The sequence below is a fragment of the Peromyscus maniculatus genome, chromosome 13, assembly GCF_049852395.1.
Source record: "Peromyscus maniculatus bairdii isolate BWxNUB_F1_BW_parent chromosome 13, HU_Pman_BW_mat_3.1, whole genome shotgun sequence".
Lineage (NCBI taxonomy): Eukaryota > Metazoa > Chordata > Mammalia > Rodentia > Cricetidae > Peromyscus > Peromyscus maniculatus.
Genome location: NC_134864.1, coordinates 36,421,224 through 36,442,251, shown reverse-complemented (window position 1 = coordinate 36,442,251; position 21,028 = coordinate 36,421,224). Strand labels below are relative to the sequence as shown.

Sequence of the window (21,028 nt, the reverse complement as noted above, 5' to 3'; positions counted from 1 at the left end):
CAGGAAAGACGCCATCTGAGGTCTGTCCATAGGCCACTTAAAAGTTTGCCAAACCAGACTTGACAACACAAGAGAGCTAGTCATTATGCTGCTGTTGCTGCTTGATGACCAGGGATGAACTTGGCTGCTTGGGGAAGGCAGGTCGTTGTTATGTGCATGAAAATCTCTAATAGCCCACAAGATGCACCATGCAAAGCATGCCTCTTTGCCACCCTAGAACTCCATCTAAACCCTATCAGACTTACCAACCGTTTTCCCCTGTGCCTACCCACATTTATATGTAAATCCATTTTAAAATATGCAAATAGAAGCCAAATATATTCTCAACCGCATCTTGGTTTTCTCATTTAGCTGTAATTATGTTTAAATGTGCCTAATTTGTTTAGCCGGTGTCCTATCATGCATATTTACAGTTTTCAGGCTTTTGCTGATGCTTGATGCTCGCTCATTTGAAAGAGATGTTTCTGTGTAGTTTTCCTTTCATATGTGTAGCGTGGCTCCTAGGACTGAAGATCTCAGTTGGGTTGCTGTACACCCAACATGGAGTAAAAAATTGATTCAAGCCTTCTGGACCATTCCTTGGTGGGACAAGTATTTGGTAGTATAGTGCTATTGTGTTCCCCAAAACATTGTACACCCTAATAAACTTATCTGGGGTCAGAGAACAGAACAGCCACTAGATACAGAGGCCAGAAAATGGTGGCACAAACACCTTTAATGCTAGCATTTCGAAGACAGAGCTCCCCATCCGGATCTCTGTGAGTTCAAAGCCACACTGGAAACAGCTAGGCATGGTGACTCACACCTTTAATCCCAGGAAGTGATGGCAGGAAGCAGAAAGGTATATAAGGCATGAGGACCAGGAACTAGATCCTGGTTAAGCCTTTAGGCTTTGGAGCAGCAGTTCAGCTGAGATTCATTCTGGATGAGGACTCAGAGGCTTCCACTTTGAGGAAACAGGATCAGCTGAGAAGTTGGTGGAGTGAGGTTAGCTGTGGCCTGTTCTGTTTCTCTGATCTTCCAGCGTTCCCCCCAATATCTGGCTCTCATGTTTTTTTAATAACTATTTTTATTTTATATTTAATTTAATTTTACATATCAGCCATGGATTCCCCTGTCCTCCCTCCTCCCACCCCCTCCAGCCTTCCCCCCCTCAATCCACCCCCCATTCCCAACTCCTCCAAGGCAAGGTCTGTTTTTTTTTTTTAATAAGACCATTTGAGATTTGTACTAACTACATGGTAGTTTTCTCACCAAATGTGAACATCTTCATCACTTCAACACCTAATGGCCTCCACTGAGATCGAGATGGTTCTAATGCATTAAGGTAGAGCTTGGGCTATGTGAGGGCTCATCTCTGTTTTCAGGTGTTTTTTGCTCCCATCTGATTTACAGGTGTAGTGAGTTTGTCAGGCGCTAGATGGTGGGATGTAGTAAAAAGACATAGCGTTTGAAAGGTCAAGTTCAGCTCCTCTGTTCTACTGTTGGCAAGACATGTCTACATGTCAGGTTCTACATCTGTAAAACAGAGGTAATGTGAACATCACAGTCATGCCATCCCTACATGAGAGTAAGCTGTTGTCTGTCGAGGGCCTTGAAGTAACTTTCCTGATGTACACACCACATCTCTGCATTATTAATTTTTGTACCTTTAGTGTTTCTCTTCAAAACCTCATCAACAGATCTGAACTTGATCAAATGGAGTATTGGGAAGAATAAGCATCATAGCTGAATTATTTCTTTTTCCTACCTCCCATTTGTGCTTTGGCTGTGTGTGTGTGTGTGTGTGTGTGTGTGTGTGTGTGTGTGTGTGTGTGTGTATTTTTAATGAGACAGGGTTTCTCTGTGTAGTCTTGACTGTCCTGAAACTCACTCTGCAGACCAGACTGGCCTTGAACCCACAGAGATCCATCTGCCTCTGCCTCCCAAATACTGAGATTAAAGGCGTGTGCCACCACTGCCCAGCTGTTTTATGTATTTCTATAAAACTCGGGTATGTAAAGGCTGGCTTTCTGTTTTCTCCTGTGGTGTGAGGTGTTTGCTCCATTTCCTTGCATTGATGCCTCCGGCTTGACTATAGTTTTTATTAGTTTGAAATGACAATTGTTTCTTCCATGGACTCCCACACACAAACTCACACACCCCTACAGACCCCCATCACACACACAGTTAAAGGACTCTGTTTATTTTTTTAATTATTGTTATTAATAAAATTAAATCCAGAAGTCTGAATGGACATTCACCATTTGAAAACCTTTCCTGGTGGATGGTAGGCCTCTAGAATGTTCCAAATAACTGCTTTTAATTCATTCCCTAAAGCAAAATGAGAGGCTACAGAGCAGTGTGTATTCCAGGAGGGATACAAATAAACAAAACAAAACCGAACTCCAAGCCAACAGGACCACCAGCTAAGGAGGCCTGGGAAGTTGTGGACTTGTAGACTCTATGACTGCAACATGATCATAAACTTCCACACCCGTGATCCTGAGGAGATGATTTCTCAGTGGGTGGATTCCATGTGGTCTGGGTGCTATGTGGATGTAGTGGTCAGCAGAGGGACTAAATGGGATGAGGAAATGAATATTCATAATCCCAATAGCTTGCTTCTAGTGACACCAGGAGTCTCAGGCATTGTCAATAGTGACCTTGTCATTTTGGGAACAAGGGCATTCAAGGACACGTCGAAGAGGCCCATTCTGAGCCCTGGTTTCTCTCTTCCTGTATTATTATGTGTCTGTGTGCATGTGCAAGTGTGGCACACACATGTCATGCTCTGCATGTAGAGGCAGAGGCCAGCTTTCAGGAGTCGATTCTCTCCTTCCATCTTGCTGAGGAAGGGTCACTCTTATTTATTCTACACACTGTACTCTAAGATAGTGCCTGGGAGCTTCCAGCCAGTTCTGTCTCCACCTCCCATCTCCCTGTAGGGCTGCTAGGACTAGAAATATGTAGCACCATGTCTGTCTCTTTATGTGGGTTTCAGGATCAAACTCAGGTTTTCAGGTTTGCACAATATGCAGAAAGGTCTCCCCTACCCACTTCTCTTTCTCTCTCACCTGCAAATATATATAATAATATAATATAATATAACAATCACCTTTATTTATTATTATAATATCTCCTTGATGATCAGAGTATATGACCTACTTCAATGAAGAGTCTTAATGAAACTCATCACATATACAATGAATATATATGATCGTTACCCATTAAACCGTGTGGTTCAGTATATTTATGAAGCAGTGTGGCCACTCAGCATTATTTATCTCTGGAACATTTTCATCAGTTCCAGAAGAATCCACCCCCTGGTGCCCCCACCCCCAGCTTTAAGAAAGGGTTTTAACCTCTTTCTCTCTTTCTGATCACTATGGACATTTCACATTAGTGAGAAGGCTTTTGAAACGACAGACAACACAAACATCTGTATAAATTTCTGTGTTATTGTTCTCTTGATCAGAAGCCTAGGAGTGGGCTGGTCTCTGATCATGACCTATGTCAGTAATCTGAGGAGAAGGAGACCGATTGGGATGTATTAAGAAATGGAATGGGCTGGGTGATGGTGGTGCACACCTTTAATCCCAGCACTCAGGGATGCAGAGGTGGGCAGATCTCTGTGGGTTTGAGGCCAGCCTGGTCTACACAGTGCATTCCTGGACAGCCAAGGCTATGTAAGAGACTCTGTCTCACACCCCCACCCCCACAAAATGAAGTGGGATAGAGGAGCCATTGATAGCTGACCTCTACATGCACATACACACATTTACATGCACACACACACACACACACACACACACACACACACACATACACACACATGCACACACAGGCACACTGAGATCTCTTGGATATGATGTCCCATGGTAAAGGAGGCACCAGCAGTAGCCAGAAAGAAGAAAGATGTTAGGGTTTGTCAAGGTGTGTGTGTGTGTGTGTGTGTGTGTGTGTGTGTGTGTGTGTGTGTGTGTGTACGCGCGCGTGCATGCAGGTATCCTTTGGAAAGGGCCTCTGCAGCTGCTTTGGCTTCCCCCACAACATGGGCCTGGGAGTACTCTATGGGAAGGATAGGCTGGGATGGCCAGGAAAGATGTACATGTATAGTTCTGCTTTCATAGCTCTTAGAGCTGCTTTACTCATAACAAAGTAGTTTCAGGAATCCTCTCTTTCCTAAACAAGTTTTCCTTCATTTACGCTACGGTGAAAAGTAAAGCCACGCTAAGTGAGGATGTGTTAGACACAGACATGGGAGAATTGTCATCCTGGGTGGTAATAAAGAGAAGGCTGGGGCACACTGGGAGAAGGGGAGTCAGCTTCTCTCCCAGATCCTTGTAAGTCCCACCTCCCAGGACGGGAGTACGTTGGGCGTTCTTTTACGGCATACGGATGAGGCTTACACCAGGAGAGTTGGTCCAGTGGGCTGCCATTGATCTGAGAACCACATCTGTCTACCTGTGCATCATTCATGTTGCAGGCAGAGTGAAGTAACGCAACAGGTTAAGGGCTGGCGAGAGGAGAGGGCTCAGTGGGTTGATGCTCACGAGTGTGCTGTACTAGGAAAACAGATGAACACATTTGTGTCTTTCCCTAATGTCAGTAGTTTAAAGGTAGCAATTGGCCTGATAATCCCACTTTCCTTGGTAATCCGGCCAAGGTGAACACACTGGTTCCTTTATTCCAATATTAATTACTAATATTAACTCTCATTATAACATCACACAGTAAATACACATGTGTGCACATGAGCGCGCGTGCGCGCGCGCGCACACACACACACACACACACATGTGCACACATGCATGTCTGAGTTACAGAATGGATGCACCATGTTAAAGAGGCTGTAATAGAGTTTCAGGAGTTTCCAGAAGTAATTTGATAGAGATGTAGATGGAGCTTGTATTGAGAAGAGAGAGACCCCAAACCAGCCGCAGGAGAGCAGCTGCCTCTAAGTCAGACTGCTGTGGAGTCAGGATGGAGAGTGAGAACGCCGAGTTGAGGCCGTCTGTGAGGTAAAAGGGAAGGACCTGGTCCCAAGGCAGAATGGGTAGACTGATGGATGGCAGGTCCGGGCAGGCAAGCAGGAGGCTGGGCGGAACAGCAGTTGAGTAGACCAGCAACCAAGCTGAGCTGTGGTCCTTGGGAATGTTGGGAGTCTTTCCCTATTGGTCCTTGGTGTCAGCTGACAGGTGGGTGATGTTGTTACCATCATGGGGCCAAGTAAGAGAGTTATACTCTTTCGTTAGTCTTGTGTGTCCAATAAGTTCTTGGGCAAGGTTTCTGTGACATGATTTTAATGTGCCCATGTGCCCCCCCACTACCTCCCCAGGAAATAGTCATTTATCAATCTGTGCCATATGGTGGTGCCAGCCAGATAGTGGTGTTTGCTGGTGTATCCAGGCACACAGTCATCATCTACCCTAAAACTGAAATCAAAAGCTGCTTATAAATTGGAGTCCCTCAGGGCAGGGGGCAGCCTGAAAACCTGGTTTCCTCCCCAATATGGAGTACCTGAGAGCAAAGGACGACCTGATCACACATGGACAGGGGACCTGAGCTCAATCCTCAGCACCCACATACATGCTGGATGTGGTGCATGCTTCTAGCCCTGGGGAGATGCAAGAAGGTCCCAGGGGTGGGGGGTAGATAGCCAACCAGTGCAGGGGAAAATGTGAGCTCCAAATTCAGTGAGTAATCCTGCCTCAAAAAATAAAGAGAACAACTGAGGAAGATACCTGGCATTGACCTCGGGCCTCCACATGTGCACACATGCCCCCCACCCATGTGCACACATGCCCTCACCCATGTGCACACATCCCCCACCCATGTGCACACACACATGCCTCCACATGTGCACACATGCCCCCCACCCATGTGCACACATGCCCTCACCCATGTGCACACATCCCCCACCCATGTGCACACATGCCCTCACCCATGTACACACATGCCTCCCACCCATGTGCACATATGCCCTCACCCATGTACACACATGCCCCCCACCCATGTGCACACATGCCCCCCACCCATGTGCACACATGCCCCATCCACATGCACACATGCCCCATCCACATGCACACATGCCCCCCACCCATGTGCACACATGCCCCCACCCATGTACACACATGTCCCACCCATGTTCACACATGCCCCCCACTCATGTGCACACTAATGCATATACTACACACCCAAAAAGAGATAGTAAGAAAGCAAGAAAAAATAAACAGAAAAGGGAAGAAAAAGGTTAATACCTGTCATCAAACCCCTGACCATCTCAAAGCAGCATGAAGTGTGACCTAGCTAGTTTGCTGAAGCCATTAGTGAGCAGAAATTCCCCCCTGCATTGCCTCCTCCTGGATTTTTGCCTTTATGGCCAGGCCTTTAGGGTCTTATCCCAAAGGAGAAGGATGGATAGTGGCGGTTAATTGGATCCCTTTAGGTAGGAGGGCCTTCAACAATACAGACAGAAGTCCTTTCTTCATGGGGAGCACTGTTAGGTTAATCATTAGACTCTTTAACTGAGACATAAATGAAGAAACAGTTGTCTTCTGATTTTAAATAGACTTTAATTTTTTTAGGTCAGTTTTAAGTTGACAATAAAACTGGGCAAAATTTAGAGAGTTGTCCTATGTCCTCTGCTCCTACTGAGAGCATCCCCCACCAGAGTGATGCCTTTCCTGTAACTAGTGACCCCACATTGACACATGCTGGTCACCCAAAGTTAATAGTTGACATTAAGCTTCACTCTTGATGGTTTATGTTCCTTGGGTTGTGACCAAGTCGACAACGACACACATTTATCATCCAGAGTATCAAACGGAACAGTCTCGCCGCCATAAACAGACTCTGTGCTCTCCGCTCGTCTTTCCATCCCTCTACCCCCACAGGCTTCACAGTTTGGCTTTTCCTTGAATGTAGTAATATAGTTAGAACCACATGTGTAGCCTGCTTAGACGAGCTTCTTTTGCTTAGTAATATGGATCTAAGGTTGCTCCATGCCTTTGGGGGCTGGATCACTCATTTCTCTCGAGTGCTGAAAAATATTCCAGTCTTGGAATGTACCACAATGTATGGATGGATGTATATACATACATACATATTTACATGTATATTCTACTAAAAATATCTCATTTGTTCCTAAGTTTTGGTCATTATGAATAGAGCCTCTATAAACACCCATGTGTAAAGTTTATACATATATACATAAATATATATGTGTATATATAAATTTTCCTACTCATTTGAATAAATTGCCAAGTATGATCCCAAACTTGTATGTCTAACTTTGTAAATATAAAATTCCAAATTGTCTTCCAAAGTGCTCTTACTGTTTTGTCCTCCCACCAGTGAAGAATGGGTGTTTCTTTTACGCTGCATCCTTGCCAGCATGTGGTACTGTCAGGTTTTTGGACTTTGGCCACTCTAATATGTACAAAGCTGTGCCTCACTCCTAATGTAATGTATAATCAATGACATATGATGTTGAACATTTGAAGTCTCAGACTCAACTGTTTTTCCCCTCAATGCTGTCAAATACACCACCTCCATTTGTGTTTTTTTCAGTGCTGGGAACCAAACCCATGGAACGTGACAGGCAAATTCTCTTCCATGGAGTGCAGGGGCACTCTATTTTTATAAAGCATAGTGCTTTGTATTAATCTAATAAAATGCAGTGAAGCCAAGCATCCTTTTGGCCAGATGAGTTCACTTGCTCTGTGAAAAAAATAAAAAAGACCTTGTCTACATTGTTCTGCATGCTATTTCCCAAATCAGTTTAGTGCCTTTTTCTTAGTAATTCACCAACTGCTTTCTAAATATAGTGGGTTGAATGGTGGTCTCCCAAAACACATGCCAAATCCTAAACCCCAGAACATGTGAGTATTATCTTTAGGGAAGAGGGTTCTGATGGACATAAGTGGAAGATCTTGGGATGTTCATCTTAGATCCTCCAGTTGGGCCAAGTCTAACAGATGTCAACAGTCAGGCAGAAGGGAAAGGCAGGTTGACACAGACAGAAGAGGAGGAAACCATGTCACTCCGGAGACAGGGACTGTAATGAGCTGGCCAACTCATCTAGAAGTGCTCACAGCCACCAGTAACTGGAAGAGGCAAAGAAAGAACTCTGCCCAAGAGCCTCAGTGTGAGCACGGATCAGCTGACTTCTGATTTCAGACATCTGGCCTCCATGCCCAATCTGATCTGGACATTTATAGGAACAGAATCATACAATGTGTTTGTCTTTTAGGTCTAGCCATCTAAACAACATACTAACGTCTTTTAGGTTCTAACTACATGGTGTAGATTTATTGGGTAGCATAGCCTCCCACACATGTGTACTTTTAAGCTTAGTATGTCGGGAGTCACTTTAAACTCCATCATTGCTTGGGCATGTCTACAGGAGAATACTCCATAGGGTGGATGAGCCTTTGAATCTGGTCTTCTGTTTGGGGCATCCCGAGTGTACCAAGTACTATGCCTGGGGCACAGAGTGTCATGCAGAAGCCACAAATCCAATGAACAGCAATTGCCCCGACAGTGAGAAACCCTGATAAAGCTCAAATAAGCCAGGGCCCAACCCTCCTCTAGTTCCTACCCACAGTAGCAGCCTTGGAAATGCTGGTGCATGGTCAAATTGCGTTTTGAAATATATTTAGTACTTATTTGTCCAGCAGAGGCTTCAGACTAGAGTGCTGCAATGGACTTTTTACCTGGTGGAAACACGAGGGTCACGGAAAACCAGTTTTCACCAAGTAGTATGGTCCTGTTTATCAGGAAGCAGTTAGCATCCTCAGCCTTCTCCCCTCGCCGTGATAGTGGTGCCTACGATCCCAGCTAACCTATGATCACTAGCATCCACTGATGCTAAGAACTAGTGGCTAATTCTTCTCATACCGAAGAGCACTTCCACATACCTGGTCGGCTCTAGGGTCATATTCCTTCCCTTTCTTTCTTCCATCTTATTACCATGACTCCTCTCTAGTTGTTCTCCTGACAGTTATAAACCCGCTCAGTATTGTTACATGATTAAAAAGAAAAAGCAACACAAAGCATTTTTCGAATCTCTCCTCCCTGCTGGCCTGCAGTGCACTGGTGTCCCTCCACCTTGATTCTGCAGTATTTTCTTAATTGCTTTCCTTCCCTCCAACCATTCTTGAGATCCCCATTCTAGCTGTACCCTTGATATAAAGGTATCGGGAGACACAGAGGTCAGGTCCTATTTTTAAGAATGCTATATAAATAGAAGCATTCAGCCGCGCCGCTTGCTCGTCTATTGCTTCGTTCTGCGGCATTGTTCTGAGCTTTGCCTCTACTGTAAATATACGTCAACAGCTCCGGTTTTTTTGTTTTCTCTTGGTAGGGTTCAAGTGTATGGTGACTCCACATTTTACTCACCTTCTGGTGGAACTTGAGCTGTTTCCAGCTTGGGAGTATGATTCAAAAACACATGCAATGAACATTCACAGGCAAACCTTTGTGTGGCATAGTGTCTCATTTGTCTGGAGCTAATGGCTAGGGTGGTGTGGCTGGATCACATGATGAAAGTGTACCTAATGTCTTTAGAAACTGCCAGACTTTTCCAGAGTAGCTGCGCATTTGGATTTTCTCAGTGTCTGAGAAGAGCTTGAGGATGCTTTATCCCTGCTATTGCCTGAATATTTATTCTGACTTGCAGTTTTGAAAGTTTGCAATCTATAAACCCTGTCGTTTTGGCTTTAGGGTAGGTGAGGCAGCATATGCTGCTGGTAGAGGAAGCTGCTCACCTCATGATGGCCAGGAAGCAAAGAGAATGGGGAAAAACACAACAGAAGGACCTAACTTCCTCTCACTGGGCCCCACAGCCTAAGGCTCCATCAGTTCCCAATAGGACCCCACCTAGAGGGTGCACCCTCAGAGCTCTGTGGATAACTTTTTGTTAAAGGAGTTTTTGTTTGTTTGATTCTGTTGTATGTTTGGCGAGACTGTATGCTGCCCTTTTCCTACTCAAGGCCAAGCTGACACCAGGTTGTCCTAAGTAGCAGTTGCAGGGACAGAGCTCTACCCTGTGAGACAGCTCTTTATGTGTATCGTGAAGATTGTAGGTCTGTTTTCTCTGGTTTAAAGAGAGCTGTTTCTGTAGCCATTTTTATTCAGATTTTTTTTTAAGTTGGAAATAATGTGTAGGTGTGGCAATGTTTTTTACGTGAAGTAAACAATTGTCCTGATTCCAAACATCTTTGAGCATAGAGAGGAAAACAGAAATGAAGTCAAAGGGACTTATAAGGACTTCAAGGAAATTAAGTTTGGTCCAAGTGAGGGTTACCCAATCTCTCTTGATGTTATGATTTTAAGGCTTCCAGTCTGTGAGTCTTCTCAGTTATTTTGAGTCAGCTAGACTGTCGTTTATGTCTGATGTTTTGTGGACGTTGGTGAGGAAGGGGCAGAGTTGGAGTGTATTTAGGCGGCCTCCGAGAAACTCTTAGTAGTCGATAGTATTTGCCACCTCCCTAGATAATAGCTGGATGTTGTTTTACAGGTTCCCAGGGCGGGGGGCAGGTGGGGGGGGCATGAAAACAGTGGGTCTCCAGGAGAGTCGTTCTGGTAATAAGGGATGGTTAAGAGGCTGTGTTTCAGCCTCCATCCGTTGGAAATCACAGTGATGGGATTCAGAGCGATTGTCCCTGAGGGTTTACAGCCTGGGGATTTGGCCTGCTGCGCACCATGGCCTCTGCTGAGTTCTAACCCAGGCTCAGTGCCTCCTGTGGGGGATACAGCTCCAGATCAGCCTGCCTCTTGAAATGTGGAGAGAAAGCCCCAGAATGTGGAAATTCCTGGCAATCAGTTGGCTCATCCAAATAATTTTGAAATAGTCCTTCATAAGAGTTCCATTCCAAAGCAAGATGACCCCACCCACCAGAAGCTAAATGAGGCCGTGGTAACACGGATACTATTGCCATAGTTACCATGAGAAGGTTCATGACTAAAGCCATTGACACACTGACCTCTGCAGGAGACTCTTCTGCCAGAAAGAGGTCCTGAGCTCCCACAGTGACAAAGGTCTGAAGGGGAGGGAGGGAGGGAGGGAGGGAGGGAGGGAGGAAGGGAGGGAGGGAGGGAAGCAGAACACCTCAGGTGGAAGGAATGGAGAGAGGCAGGGAGGAAATAAAGAAGAAATGAAGGGGAGGGAGGAGGAAGAGAGGAAGGGAAAGGGACAGAGAGAGGCCCACTTCCGGTGGTTCAGTCTCTACCGACCCTCAGACCATGAGTTGCATTGCAAAAGTTGGACTTGGGCCGCCATGATGCTCCTGTCTCCTCTTTCAAAGATCATGGGGTGGCCACATAAAGCTCTTTGATCAAAAAAATGAGTCTGTGGTTAACAGCCTCATTCGTTCAGTTTTAGAGCGCATGAACAGCAAATCTTGGTTTCTAGGGTCTACTAAGAAAGGAAAAAAAAAAAAGATTGTGTGGGAGCTGGATGGACGGCTCAGCAGCTCAGTACACTGGCTGCTCCTGCGGAGGACCCGGGTTCTATTCCCAGCACCCATAGGGCAGCTCACAACCGTCAGTAACTCTAGCTTCAGGGAATCTCATGCCCTTTTCTAAACTTTGCAATCACCAAGCACATAGTACAGATGTATACATGCAAGAAAAACACTCATGTACATAAAATAAATATATCCAAAACAAAAAAAAATATTTTAAAACAATGAGGGAAATTTCTTTATTCAATGGTCATGAGGGGGGAACATCTTTGCACAAATTATAGGTTGACTTCTCATTGCTATCAGTCTCAAAATGCCCATACTATATTATTTTATAGCTTTCTAAGTGAAATTTAATTCTATCTGGCATCTTCCCTACATCTACCAGGAGTGACAATAGCTTTTTTAAAAAAAATGCAGCAGGGTGGTGGTGGCGCAGACCTTTAATCCCAGCACTCGAGAGGCAGAGGCTGGCGGATCTCTGTGAGTTCAAGCCCAGCCTGGGCTACAGAGTGAGATCCAGGACAGGAACCAAAACTACACAGAGAAACCCTGTCTCAAAAACCAAAAACAAAACAACAACAACAACAAAAATGCTAAGTGAAATGTTCTATAAGAACAGTTACTTCTGTGGTTAAATCTTAAAACTGTCTGATTGTTTAGAAGACAGTTACAGTGAGGGCATTTAAAGGTTACACGATCGTTGTCTGACTTGAGTATGAGGGCCATGTTGGTCCAGACCACTCCTGGGCTGGAGGTATCTTCAAACAGTAGTCTACAGCATGGATTCTGAAGACTCACCGTTTGGCTGACAGCGGCACCTGACATACACACACGGCACTCAAGTGTTTGTTAGGCATAAGACTGAGGGGCTGACATGCTGATAACGTGCTTGCTGTACATACACCAAGAGCCCAGTCTGGATCAGCTGTGCGCTATAAAACATCCCCAGTGAGTGTGGGGCAGTGAGAAGGGGACTCCAGGCAGCAGACTGGGAATGGCAGATAACAGAACAGTTTAGAGGTATAGTTATCATCCTTATTGGGTTATATTTATCTCGGCCCTTTGGTTTTACAGTTGGTGATGTACATTGGTCAGGTGGCCAAGGACATCCTGAAGTGGCCCCGGCCCTCGTCCCCTCCCGTGGTGAAACTCGAAAAGAGAGTGGTTGCAGAATACGGAATGCCCTCCACCCACGCCATGGCAGCCACTGCTATATCCTTCACCCTCCTCATCTCTACCATGGATAGGTACCAGGTAAGGTGGGGCCCATTCCTGTTCCTCCAGCACTCACCTCTGGTTGTAGAATGAGGAAGACAGGAGGCAGCAGTTCAGAATTTCTCTTCGAGCTGCTTTGAGGGACATCAAGATTTATGGGGTAAAAATGAAGGGAGTCTGAAAGCTTCAGGGATGTTGATAGTTTCTTCCTAAAGGGACCGTCTAATTTAGCACCCAGATCAGATTATGCCTCTGAGTGAGGATGGGCCCCGGAATGGGGAGCATAGTGTGACCTGCCTGGCATCATCCTCCCCACGAACTGTTTACTTGAAATGTTGCCTAGACAGACTTGCGACAGACACAAAGCATTTACGATCCTCATAAATGATCCTCCAGGGCAGAGATGATCCCACCAAATCCCTCTGCCAGACTCTCCTGGCCTGGGGCAGAAGAGAGTCGGGTACCCCAAATTACCTTCCAAGGATGACTCTGCCCCTGGTTAGGGACCAGTTATTAGGAATGATGCCCTGTTTTTTAGAACCATATAAATGACAGGAGATTAATAAATGTTGAAACTAGAAGAATTTCATTTAATATCTGCTCAGATGATAATTATAGTAAGAACTTTTCAAAGTTATGTGATTGCTGCGAGGAAGATTTTTTTTTTCTGTTATTGGAGACATGTCACTTTAACTTAGAGTTTAATTTCATAAGTTGTACTCACTAGCTGTTGGAAGTTTTAGATCTCATCGAATCTGGTGGTCTTATAGTAAATGGTAACAGTGGGTCACCCTGCTCTGTACCCCACAGATGCCCAGCTGTTCCATATTCCAAGGTTCTTCATTCAGCTGGCGTGGTTGGAAGAGGTCAGGACTGGATCAGATCTCAGCTCTAATCTTCTTCCCAACCACGTGGGCATAGATCTGTTTGCTCAGTCGGACAAAGACATTCATAAGGAATGTATCCAACTAGCTGTAACCACTGTGTGGTGACCTGTTCAAATGCCATGCCAGGACCCAAAAGTATCTGGGGTCCCCAGAACTGTCTGAGTTCATGTTGGCTTTTGAGTTGGGTTTCATGCACACTCTACTGCCCAGCAGGACACAGTAGGCCCAGGACCAACCCAGTATACAGTGTTCTTGGTACACAGCGAGATCTGTGAATATGCTGTCATTTAGGACAAAGATCAAGGACAGACCATCATAGTAGCAGGAGTGTGTATGGCCTTGGAGGGTTTTCACATCCTGATGGATGGGAGATACAGGGCAGATGAGAGATTTCATCTTTAATGGCATGCCTGAGTGACCTCAGTCCACCGGAGTGCTCCTCCTAACGTTTACACCACCAAAGTTTACATCAAATAGTCCAAGACTACAATGACCAAACATTCATCTGGTGGGGCATTTTTTGTTGAAACCAAAGCACACTCCTAGGTTCCAACTTGAATGCCATTCTAACCCACTGTGAGGAGAAGCTGGCTTCAGGAAGAGAGCAATCACCATTTAAAACCTCACTTCAAAATATTCCTGTTCCCTTTGTTTCCATAAGTACAAACATAAGTTCGTTCTGACATGGCCTCTGGTCATCGAGGCCATCTTGCCTACAAGTCCGAATGCCCCTTTAAAGTTATCCAATTCAATGTTCTTTCTGGCTTCCAGGATGTGGTAGTCACCCTAAGGCCTCAAGTGTGATTGCTCTCCTGCTTAGCTTTTCATGATAAACACACTCAGCTACTTGGGTTTATTTACTTGCTAATAGCTCTAAATGTGGATTTACTTATTTATTTGTGCAGTCAAGCTAACATCTGAATGCATAAACTTATTCACTTTAAATACTTGCTAATGCAAATCTGAGACTAAGTCAATGAAAAGTCTTTAAAGAGAAGCTGAGGAGACTTCAGGAGGATCAGATGTTTAAGGCCAGTCTGGACTACATAGTAAGATCTTGTCTCAAAAAAAAATATATAAATATATATAAATATATATATATATTTATATATATACACACATATATACAAATATATATATATATTTATATATACACACACACATATATATATATATATATACATATATATATATATATATAGATGTTTTCAACCAAGTATTACTAGACTCAGTATTACCTAGGAAAGAATAGAAAATAATGGCTCCTGGTGGAGCCAGGCTTCCTGATAATGGCTTCCTGAGCCACTGGCTGTGTGACTTTGTGCCCATTTCTCTGGCTCCTATTGTGAGGGCCAAATGTCATGACTGACAGGAAAGCATCCTGAGGTCAAGTTCAGTGTGGCCATGACTCACCCTCATGGCCATCATATTAGGCATCACCATTTGTACAACAGGCCTGACATGGAACCTACATCCTAGGGTCATGTGGAGACCTAACGACTGGGTGGATCAGTGCCGTGTCTGCTCTGTCAGATGCTGGTGTATCTGTTCATATTGCTATGGAAGAGCATGTTAGTAATCAAAGCAGGTACATTGTATGTCTATGACCTGGCTATAACAGCATCTGTGTTCCTTACGTGACTCAGCCTTAGCCAGACTCCATCAGCTACTCTTCCTGCCCCTGCAGACGCCGAATTCAACAGATGCTAGACAAATGCTGTGACATCTGTATGTCCATTCTTCAGCCTGTTGTTCCTGGGGCTTCTCAGAAGGAACAGTTATCTGTTGGGACTTCACACTATATAACGACAGCCATATACCTTACTTCCTAGTCAAGCTGTTTATTTCTCAGGTTCTGATTTAAAACAACCTGGTAGAGACTCTGTGAGGTGCCTACATGTTCAGCGACTTTCCCCAGTTGGTTGTGGGTGGCGTTGGTCCTGCCAGGATGTTTCCAAGACTATCTGGGTCCCCAGGAGACCTCGCTATATTCAGGTTTGTCAGGATACTTGGATGGGAAGGGGGTTGATGACCTTCATTGTTCATAAGATCAGGAATGATGATAAAAGAAGTAAACCTTTGAAAGGCTCCAGCCTGCACTTGCCCATGGCTGTCTATAACCACACCCTGACTCCATTCAAGATGACTTATCTCTGCCAAACTTCAGCAAGCCGTGTTAGATGGGAACATGGAACACTACTGTATCCTTGTCTAAGTACCAGTTACAATGTAGCATCAATAAATGTGTCTGAGGTGCACCTCTCCCTGTGGGCCCTAATCTCTGTCCTGCCCCAGGCTGCCCTCCTTAGGAAGCCTGAAGTACAAGGAGCATTCTATGTGGCCATAAGGGTTGCTCCTCAGGATGTAGGTGGTAACCCAGATTCAATAAATATTTTTTAAATGGTTAAAAAAATATGTAAAAGAAAAGTTATCTATTACACTCAAACTGCCAGCCCTAGTTCTTCTGTATATTACTTACATGTTTATATGTTGGGAAGCTTTCCCCCAGAACTGTATTTCTAGGCATTTTCTCCTTACCTGGCCTGATTTGAAAATGTTTTCAGATGATTAGATTGCTGGGTTAGGGAAGATAAGATTCAGATTCACAACCATGTACAATGAATCCCATTCCCAGCTGTGAGATCAAATCAGTTAAGTCTAACCTGAGTCTTAGCTACTCAGGAGGGCCAGATGAGAAAATCCCAAGTTCAAGCACAGCCACCAGTGACTTAGAGACTGCCTCACGGCAAAAAAATCAAATAGAAGGGGGCTAGTGGTAGAATGCCTACTTAGCTCTAAATCCAATCCCTAATGAAAATAACACACACACACACACACACACACACACACACACACACACACACACAGGGGAGGCGGGGCATTCATCTGAATATGATCTAATATCCTTCTTTTCTCTCCTCTTCTGCAGTACCCTTTTGCTTTGGGCCTGACAATGGCTGTTGTGTTCTCTACGTTGGTGTGTCTCAGCAGACTCTACACTGGAATGCACACGGTCCTGGTAAGGCTGTGGGGCAGGCCTTGGGACTGAACAGCATTGGTCCGAGTGTCTCTGTGTGCCTTAAGCTGCTTACTTCAGCTTGGTTCATCAGTGTCTCTCAGGAATCCGAGCCAGGAGGATCACAAGGTCTACGCAACAGAAGAATGTTATCTCAGGGTAAAAAGCAAAAAGAAGGCTGGAGATTGCAGCGTCCTATAGGGCTTGTGAGATGAGGCAATGAGGAAATCAAGAAATGGCAGATGTCCCTAGAGAAAGCTGGGATCCCATGAGCTGTGCTCACCCTGATGGGAGAGCACTTACTACACTCAGAGCACTTATCACATATCCCACAAGGAGGAGGAATTAGTCTCAGTGGGAGGTCTCTGTAGGGGAACCAGTTCATGGATGGGGGTGGGGGTGGGGGTGCAGTTTCATTGTCAACATCAGAGGAAAGCTTTGCTGTTTCCATGGGGTCCTTGACTTGACCATACCAATGTCCACAACACACATTCACCCAGGACTTCCCTGGCTCCTTACATATTCACTCAGGACTTCCTCTTCTCCCCATGAGAGCTATGGCTAAGTGACAGATCCCTTGTCTTCTGTGCTCAAGGCTCTTGGTCCAGTTCCTAGTACTGCGAACTCAATCACTCCATCAAGGAAAGTCTCAGAAAGAGGGGAAGGGGACTAGCAAAGGAAGTATTAAGATAAAGCCATGCCGACGGTGGTGGTGCACGACTGTAATCCCAGCACTCGGGAGGCAGAGGCAGGCGGATCTCTGTGAGTTCGAGGCCAGCCTGGTCTACTCTGCGAGATCCAGGAAAGGCACAAAGCTACACAGAGAAACCCTGTCTCAAAAAAAAAAAGATAAAGCCACACTTGGCAGGACACACCTAGAATCTTAGTACTTGGGAGATGGAGGCAGGTGCTTGAGGTTAGCCATACATACATAGTTCCAGGCAGGCTTGGGGGTACATGAGATTCCGGTTTAAAACAACAGAACGTATTAAAATAATGCCACCAGGGTGAAATGCATTAGGTACTGGAAGTGGTGACTGGGACAATATCTTACTGAAACAACTCAAGGGAGAAAATGTTTCTGCTGGTCTGTGATTTGTAAGAGTACACCACTCCATTGTAGCAGGGGAGATGTGGTAGTGTACATGGAGGCAGGAGTGTGTGGATGGGACCCCTCCACCTCACCCCACCCCACCCCAGCATACCAGGAATCAGAGAGAGGCTAGGCAAGAAGCAGGCTCAGGCTACCACCCTTATGGCTCTCTCCTCAGCGTCTTCTAAGAGGTTCCCCAGCTTCAGAAGATGGCACCACTAGCTGGAGACTCGGTGTGTAAGCACATGAACCTGGGGTGGGTGGTCCATACCCAGGCCATCATAAGGAGCTAGCTTCAGACATTGAAGACGGTCTAAGAGCAGCCAGGACTCAGGCAGTTTCTTATCAGGCTGGTTCACCACTGATACGGTAACCAGGGCAGAGCTGAGAGACGTCTCGTTGGTCCCACACAGGTCCTCACGGAGTTGACCTGAGATACAAGGGTCTCTGTTGTCCTCTGCTCGTCAGAAGGGCTGAAGCCACAGCTTCCCTTCTTTTTATAGCTTTCTAGGCTAGAGACGGTGGTAAATCAGAGTTACATAGGCATTGAGAAGTTGTCCCACCCTGCTACCATATTGCATATTTTCCCCCTCCAGGGTTGCCACAGGTAGTACGGTAAAAAGTCCTTGAGTATCCAGGGCCCAATGCCTCTTCCAGCCACAGAGCTGCAGAGCACAGAGCACAGTCAGGGTTTGCTACAGAGGCGCCGTTTCTCATTCCACTTTGTGTAAGAATGATGCCTTTAAAAACAAGCGGGCCTTTGATTATTGTGTTCATCTCAACTGTGAACCTGCAAGACGACATTCGCAAAAGGCCTTGTCAAGGAAGGCCATCTTCCCGGGGCCTTCTTGAGTTTCTCCCTGGTGCCGGGAGTGGGTTATCACGTAACAGTGGAAGGATGGCTCATCATGGCAGAATGTCAATGAGGACAACTGGAGGCATCAGATGAGGCAGGGGAGGCATACAACTAAGTGGGTAGGAGGCTGGGATGAGTCTGCTGTGGGCAAATGCTCGCCTAGCCTGTGCAAGCCCTTGTTTCCGTCACCAGTACTGAATAAACCTGGGTGGGGTGGTGCACAGCTGTGCCCCCAGCACTTGGAAGGTAGAGGCGGAAGGATCACAAGTTCAAGGTCGCCTTCAAGTTATATAGCAAGTTGGGAGGACACCCTAGGCCTCAAGTGACCATTTTAATGCAGTATTTCCAAATTAAAATCAATGCAGCTGTTTCCACGGTGAACAAAATAAAGCAGAAACGAAGACATCTGCCATATGTTTTCCCAGGTATACCCCGGCTAATCCAGCCCCCAGGCAGTTTACTGTTTGAGTGAAAGGGAGCCCAGATGTGAGAAATACCAAAGACGCCGTGAAGAGTCAGTGTTACTCTGCCTACCAAGACACCATTGCTGCTTCTCCGTCCTAGTGCACCCTGCTGCATCTGCTCGCTTCTTGGATGGCAGGGAGGGGAGGGGAGGCGAGCATTCTTAATTCGCCACACCACTTCTCCACATGACAAAGATGGTCCCTGCAAATCCCTTCCTAGACCTCAGTGTGGTGCTACCCAGGACTCTCCTGGGTGTTCTGGCATTTCTTTTATCTAGTGCTACTTTTTAATTTCCATAGGTTTCCATTTTGAAGGGAAAAAAAATAAAATCGATCTCAGGTTAAAATTAAAACCAAAGAAAACCCAGGAATGTGGAGCTCCAGACACACAGAGAGGAAAACACACACAAATCCACTCCAGTGAAACTCAGTTACATTCTTGTCTCTCTTCTTTTTAAGTGGCTTTTGGAGATGGAGAAGCAGATACTTGCGGGGAGATTGATTGGGCCTCTTATTTAGATGCAAGAATGGGCGGTAGCCATTCCTTGGGAAGGATGAGAATAGAGTGAAAAGCAAGGCATCTCCTCTCCTTCCTTGGCCTTGTTCCACTCCTGGAGCCCACTGGCTTTCTCACACTTGCAGTTCTGTCTCATGAAGATCTTGCACCCCCACGTTGACTCGGGCCCAGAGTACACATCAGGCTGCAGAACTAGAGCTGGCTCAGGAGGCCATGAGTCACGACATCCTGGCAGCGAAGGGGATCGCTGTTTGCGGTGTGGGATGGTGGGAAATTATAGGTTCCTGTAGCTCTTTATTCAGCAGCAACTCGATAATTCTGATGGGCGTCAGGCTTGGAACAAGATCTAGGGATCTCGAGGGGTGCAAACCCACCCACCCACTCTCCTGGGTCTCTGAGTCTACTGAAGGAGGCAGATGTACGCGCTGGAGATAACTTGGCTATAATTAGCAAGGCCCAGCTGGCAGGAGCCAACTGAGATAATGTGGTCTCTTCCCAGGACCCCTCAAAACAGTCTGCAGGAAGCAACACCAATGGTATCCCCACTCTTGCTGCCAATCCCACTGTTCCAATCCCACGGAAATCCTTTTCTCTCTTATTCTTCGACAGTTTCATACACATGGATAATACGTTTTAGTTGTTTTCGCCTCTGTCACTCCCGCCAACTGAAACCCTTCTTGTCCCCAAGAAGTCTCCTCTTACTTTCACGTCCTCTTTATGTGTGGCTCTCTGAATCTAATTAGCTGGAAGGTTATCTGCTGGAGCCCTGGACAACTGATCATTGGCTACACCACTGAAGAAACTGATCTCTGCTCCACCAGCAACCATTAACAGTCGGTAATCCCTCGGGAGGCGTGGCGCCTCTTGGGCCCCTCCATTATCCCATGGAAATCTTAAAAATACCTCTGGACATATCTACAGATATATATGTAGCTATGTAGATACCCACAGCCATAGCAGCATTAGTCACAACAGCAAAAGACAAAAAAAGGAGGAGGAGGAAGAGGAGGAGGAGGAAGAGGAGGAGGAGGAGGAGGAGGAGGAGGAGGAGGAGAAGAAGAAGAAGAAGAAGAAGAAGAAGAAGAAGAAGAAGAAGAAGAAGAAGAAGAAGAAAAGAAGAAGAAGCAATCCATGTCCACTGGTAAATGAATAGATAAATAAAATGTATATACTCCCAGTAGAATATTATTCAGCTTCAAGTGAGCAGGAAAGTGTGATGCATGCGGCATCCTAAGTACCAAAGGTATCATGTTAAGTGAAATAAGCGAGTAACAGAAGGACAAATGTTGTGTGATTCCACTTACCTGGAGAGCTTCGAGTAGTCGTTTTAAGAGGCAGGAGGTCCACTCTATGTTGCCGGAGCTGGGTAGGAGGGTATAGGAATTATTTCCTGAGCATAGAAGATCAATTTTGGCCTAGAAAAAAGTTCTGAAGATGCATGCTGGGGGTGGTTGCACGGCAGTGTCGTGCTTGACACCACTTTACAGTGGTGAAGACCGTGAAATTTATATGATGCTTGTCTGTAGT

The 21,028-nt window shown here is 45.6% G+C and overlaps 1 protein-coding gene across 1 annotated transcript in view; it reads left to right on the top strand.

The window, feature by feature from the left end:
- Positions 1–21,028, top strand: part of Sgpp2 (sphingosine-1-phosphate phosphatase 2) — a 112,951-nt gene that overhangs the window by 73,212 nt on the left and 18,711 nt on the right. The window contains exons 3-4 of the mRNA XM_016009877.3: positions 12,528–12,707; positions 16,485–16,574. Of these exons, the coding sequence (XP_015865363.1) occupies positions 12,528–12,707; positions 16,485–16,574 (270 nt within the window). The remainder of the gene's footprint in view (positions 1–12,527; positions 12,708–16,484; positions 16,575–21,028) is intronic.